Raw genomic sequence first — 5,958 nt, 5'->3', positions numbered from 1 at the left:
GTAGGTTTTCAGAACAACGTGTCAAGTAAGAATATGATAACCTTTTTGTGCTTGTTCTTTGGTGCACTTTGCCCTTTCAGACGCAGGTTCTTTATCACAGACAATTTATTTTTGATCTAGTCATCACAGAAAGATGCCACTCCCACTTACGGAACTTGGCATTTCCTCAACAGTAGTATTAGTAACTGGAACCAGTTAGCATTGTGTCTGATTCAGAATAGCAGAATTTGCTGGATGTGATGTGATTGTTTTGGAGATGAATAACACAACTTTGGACCCCCAAGGCGAAAATCTCGGCATGGAAATGTAATTATGGTCACTCAAGTCAAAATCCCAGTAATGCACAAAGTGACAAGCACAAGTCTCATTCATAGTTCATGATCCCCCCCCCCCCCTCTCTCTCTCTCTCTCTCTCTCTCTCCCCCTCCCTCCCCCCTCTCTCTCTCTTTCTCTCTCTCTCTCTCATGAGGTGCACACAAGCATGAGTGAGTCATACTGTATTATTGTTGATACTGGTGCTATAATATGTGATATGTGGTTGAACAGGGGGGTTTCTGGAAACCCTCCCCTAGCCTAAAGAAAAAAAATAAATAAAAATTTGAAAATTAAGAAACTGATGGCTCAGATTGCACCAGCTTGCTCCATTTTCCTTGATTTTTATAAAAAATTTCCGGCACGCCCCTGGAACCCGGTCTTTGTCTTTTAAGTGAGGGTTTTGAAAAGAAGTTGGGTAATTTGTTGGCTCAGGTTGCACCAGATCGATCAATTGGCCTTGTTTAGATCCAAATTTGTCATCTTAAATTCACTTTTGGGAAGGTGTATTAGGAAAAGTTTCTTGGCTCAGATTGCTCCATTTTCCTTGTTTTTATCAACATTTTCCCAGACCACCTTCAGAGGTTCGAAAGCTTCACGTCCTCTCAACTAAATGCTTCGCGTCGTCAAATTGTCCCCCCAAAAAATTTGAAACCCCCCCCCCCCCCTTAAAAATGATGTGATCCGCCCCTGTAAAACTAGAAGTGAACTTTTGTCCTGAACTAAAAATCCTTAATTCTGGTTCAGTGAGGTGCAGTTAAAACAATCTACATTATTTATAATTTATATACAGTTGGTTAGTTAGTTACATAGTTAGCTGTTGCTTTTCGGGTCCAGCGGACCATTATTGATACATGTTTGTGTGTCAATTAAGCTTAGGCCCCAAAAAAAGTTTTATGTTTCTGGTAACATGGCTACAAAAAATAGGGTAGGTAGGTAGGGATTTTTGTTGTTGTTGTTGTTGTTGTTGGTCAGGGTAGAAAATAACCATACAGTGACGCAAAGAGACTGGACTTACTATACAAAGAGAAAGACAACACATTACAAAACAAATGAGACAAAAGGGATGCGGGGTTATCCCCCTTGTGTCGTCTGCCGTCTGTTACTTTCGTTTTGACGCTTTTTTTTTTTCCCTTGCTTTTTTGTTACAAATGAAATAAAGAAGTCTAGGGTCGGCGGGAAAAAAACTAGGTAGGGTCGGGTGACCAGAAACATACAACTTTCTTTTTTTGGCCTTACCATACTGTTATTCTGAAAGTTGAACTGTGTGCTGAAAGAAAAACTAGTAACGCTGTGACTGCCATTGATTGATTCAAACAATCAGAATGAATCGAAGACAGTGTAAAGGAGATCATGGTGTAGGAATGAGAACGGTACATATGCGGGAAGATGTGTATACGCCTGTACACATGCGGGAAGAAGGAAACTTGAACTAGCTGTTGATCCTTGCAGTCCATTGCCAAAGATTGGCATTTTTGGCAGCCACACTGGAAAGAAAGACATGCTTGTAAATTATACGTTGTCTAACAAAATAGGAATTCTGAATGCATTTCTTCTGAATGCCGTAATTCTGCTGATTCAGTTTGGGTTGGAAAGATTGAAACTAAAAAAACTCCTCTGCTTTAATGTTAAAACACATTTATGTTTTACATTTAATTTTACCTAAATATTGTATTTCTGGGGCTTTGTGTGCACTTTATTGTTAGCCATATCCTTGTGCAAAGTAGGTCTTGTTTTGCATCAACCAATGCAAAAATTTAAACTCGTAAAAGTCGGCGCAACTCATGTAGCTAGAAAGGATTGTACTAGCAAGCAAGCTGATGTTTGCATAACATCTCAAGGTTGCAGACTGGTGTCCAGTGGTAAGAAGGATAAAGTGATAATAGCCAGGGGTTTATAGCAGGTAACAGGCCCAGACAGTGGACTGATTGACAGTTTATTGATCCATTCTGTGCAGAGCTAGCACACACAGAATGATAGTGATAGTGAAGCGGTTGATAGGATGAGGTTTGTGCTGGAACACACACACAACTGTCTGTGGCTACTCTGATTTTGATTTCTTTGCTTTGCTTATGGGCCTTGTGTGTGTGTGGGGGGGGGGATGAGTGGCGCTGGTCAGAATGCTCTCCAGACATGCCTTAAAAAGGCACAGTAAGCCTCCCGTAAACCATCACAGATATTGTCAGGCTTTTACACACAGTACAAACACCCTTCCATTTGAAGCTCACCGAACGGGAACATCCTGGCTGCTTTCCGTCGAGAGTGAGACATTTTGAACGAATTTATTTTCGTGGACCGTCTGATCCACAATCAGGCGCCTCGTTTTGGCGTCAGAACTAACGTTTAAAATCTAAATAATAAATTGACAGCTTGTAACACAAACATTCTTAAATCATAAAAGATTTCTTTATTCATCAAGACAAGATCAGTACGATTCGAAGTTTTGAAAGTTTTAAAAAAGATAGCCCGGAAGCAGGGTCACGAATGGTCGTGTCTCAAAGCAGACGATTTTTCTGCAGAGTGCTCGCTGCTTTCTTTGAAGCCAGCCGCCGCCAACAAGTTCGTGTGACTCGCAGCCGTTCGTTGCGTTTTGGAATCAGAGGTACACAATAACGTGCTATTGCAGATACAGCCAGTCGCATTAAAATCACAAACTGAAGACTAAATTGTGGGCTTTATTAGTTTGTGACGGACTGAGTTACGAGAAAGTGCTACTATTTTTTTTTTGGGGGGGGGGGGGGGGGGGGGGGGAGGAAATATGCAAGTACAGATGATTTGACTTTGAAAACTGAGCTATGAGTAAAAAAAATTACAAACAATACTGGTTTTTCTCATTCTAGTGAAGGAGGTGTCTGTCATTTGGAGTTTGTTTTCTTAGTGTCGTTAATCCAATGATATTTCATTGACCCAAAATTCTATTCTTTTTGGTTTGTCTCAGTGTTTTTTATTTTAAGCTATTTTGCAGTCCTTTTCTGTTCTGAGCTTCTCTTTTAAATTCAGTGGTGTGTGTGTGTGTGAGGGCACACAGGTCTTTCAGCACCTAGGGACTGCAAGCCACTGACACTAACAACAAGCACATGTTGACTGGTCACATGGATAACAATTACAAAAACATAGTGCTCAGCATCTCATTCTCATTCATAAAGACACAACAGCTACTGTGATTTTTGTTGTAATACTTGTATGCAGGCTCGCTTGACAGTACCTGAAATGAACTTTTGTAGTGAAAATCCTTCATACTGATTCAGTCAGGTAGGGTTAAAAACAGTCATACATTCTTTGTTATAAGTTATTATATAGTGGCATATTATTGCCGAGTCCGAGTGCACCTGTGAAGAGAGATTCGGGACGTAGGTGCATTATTTTATGGTCGTGGTAGAATGTTTTGTGAGTTCTGTTTGAATCTTCTTCTTCTTGTCGATCACTCAGATGGAAACGCCGGTTCTCCGCGCAAATGTTGCCATGCGCTGTAGGTCGTCCAGACTGCCATAGAGCTTCCCTTGCACCGTGGTCGCCTCCGCCCAGGTTCTGTTTGAATGAAAGCAGACTTTTTTGCAGCCATTTTTACTTAGCCAACTAATCAAAGTAACTGATTCACAAAGTACAACTGTTTTATTGTGTATATTTGATTTAATTTGAGATTTCTTTTTCCCTGCCAGAAATACCTGGAGATGGAAGATGCGGTGGAGGGGGAGAAGAAAGATCTGGAAGACAAAGTGGAAAGTCTGGAATCCATTGTGCGAATGCTGGAACTCAAGTCAAAGAATGCTGCTGATCATGGTCAGTTGTATGTGTAGATCTGTGTGTTACAGTGTATGTGTGTGCATTCGGATATATATATATATTATGTTCACAAAGTGAGTAGCTACCTGAGTTTGTTGCTTTGTTTGTGTTTGTGTCATGTTGAGATATGCAGGAAAATTGGGAATTTCTGAATGAAAAACTGATTTCTTGGTACAGTACTCACGTCAGAAGTAAAAAAAAAAAAATTTTAAACCTGCAAAAGTCCTTGTATTGCGGGAATAACGGTGTCATTATCTTTTCGTTTTTTCAGTGAGCAGACTAGAAGAGAAAGAATCAGAAATGAAGAAAGAGTATACCAAACTTCATGAACGCTACACAGAGGTAAGTTGCCCTTTTTATGACATTTGTTTGTTGTTAGATAGAGTGATTACTTCTGGCTTTGTGGATGTTGTTCGAATACATGTTGTATTCTTTGAGCTTAGATTAACCAAATTCAGGTGATGTTAAAGAAGAAATAAGCACAGTTGTGATATGTCGATCATAAAAAGAAAGTTTCAGTGTGGGGGACAGATTGTCTGATTAAGAAACTGAATACTGCTCGAACAAAGCTAAACAAGGCTGAAGGATGATGTTATTGCATAGTGTTCCTGTAATCCGAAACAGACAGCTAATGTTCCAAATGAAGAATTAAAGAACAGGAAAGGTTTACGTTAAAAAATAAAAAAAATTGTGGATCATTTTCATTGGTATTTAACATTTTATGGGGATAAATCTTCTATACACATGGCACAGTAAACCGGGCAGATTTCTTCTTCTTTTGTTCCTCCTGCTTGTTGACATTAATTTATGATTAATCATTCATATATTGTGAACCTTTCAGTTGTTCAAAACTCACATGGATTACATGGAGCGTACAAAGATCCTGATGGGCACCGACAAGATAGCAGAGCTTACCGGGAACACGCAAAGGATGAAGTAAGTAACAGTGCCATGAGATGAAAAAGAAATTCTCTGCATTAACTGCAACCTAATCAACCATGTGATTTGCTGGCAACCCTTAACCCTTGTTTTCAATTTTAGGGGAAAAGAATTAAATTTAAACACAAAAATGGAAACTAAGATTGGGAACAGGACATGTAACAGGAACCGTTATCCCCAAACAATTTAACTCCAACTTGACAATATTTCTTTGAGGCATATCATAGTGAGCAGATCTTTTTTTTAGTCTATTGTTCAGTCCAGCAACCATTTCGTGATCAAAGAAACAGAAGGAATTAAGCGGCTCAAACGAGCCCTTCTGTGATCTTGCCGCAAGGTGGCGCCAGTTACCAGCCGAAAGAAAGAAGAGGCATAACCTCACCAGAACCGACCATTGTCTATTTACCGTATAAAATGCACGACTTACACACGAACTGTTACCAAACCGATATGCTATTTGGGACCAATGCAAGTTTTTGTTCCTTTCTCGTGTGATCTTGCCGCGAGGTGGCGCCAGTTACCAGTCGAAAGAAAGAGGGGGCATAACCTCACCAGAACCGCCCATTGTGGACAGCCCACTATTTGACTTTTGTGGTCTAAGTTAAGACCACCTCCTTCCCTTTGTTTCGTGATTGGTTGGTTGTTGGTGTTTCTTGTCAGCAGAAGCCAGGGGGTTGGTCGATCGATTAATCATAGATCTTATTCTCTGTTTTTTTCTCGACCAACTCTTTTAAAGGAAAACTATTCACATTTATTGTTTCTTATTCTTAACGACCGCCCAAGTGACAGACCGAAAGTGGTCGTTATAGACAGGTTTGTTTGTTTGTTTGCTTAACGCCCAGCCGATCACGAAGGGCCATATCAGGGCGGTGCTGCTTTGACATATATATAACGTGCGCAACACACAAGACAGAAGTCGCAGCA

The 5,958-nt window shown here is 40.2% G+C and overlaps 1 protein-coding gene across 6 annotated transcripts in view; it reads left to right on the top strand.

Annotated features, from left to right (window-relative positions):
* LOC138968406 (C-Jun-amino-terminal kinase-interacting protein 4-like) overlaps positions 1–5,958 on the top strand; it is a 135,613-nt gene that overhangs the window by 472 nt on the left and 129,183 nt on the right. For all 6 annotated transcript variants that reach the window (XM_070340994.1, XM_070340993.1, XM_070340991.1 and 3 more), the window contains exons 2-4: positions 3,972–4,092; positions 4,367–4,437; positions 4,937–5,031. In XM_070340994.1, coding sequence (XP_070197095.1) covers positions 3,972–4,092; positions 4,367–4,437; positions 4,937–5,031 — 287 coding nt within the window. The remainder of the gene's footprint in view (positions 1–3,971; positions 4,093–4,366; positions 4,438–4,936; positions 5,032–5,958) is intronic.

Source organism: Littorina saxatilis, linkage group LG6 (genome assembly GCF_037325665.1).
Source record: "Littorina saxatilis isolate snail1 linkage group LG6, US_GU_Lsax_2.0, whole genome shotgun sequence".
In the NCBI taxonomy this organism is placed as follows: Eukaryota; Metazoa; Mollusca; class Gastropoda; order Littorinimorpha; family Littorinidae; genus Littorina; species Littorina saxatilis.
This window is presented reverse-complemented; position numbering and strand designations above follow the sequence as displayed.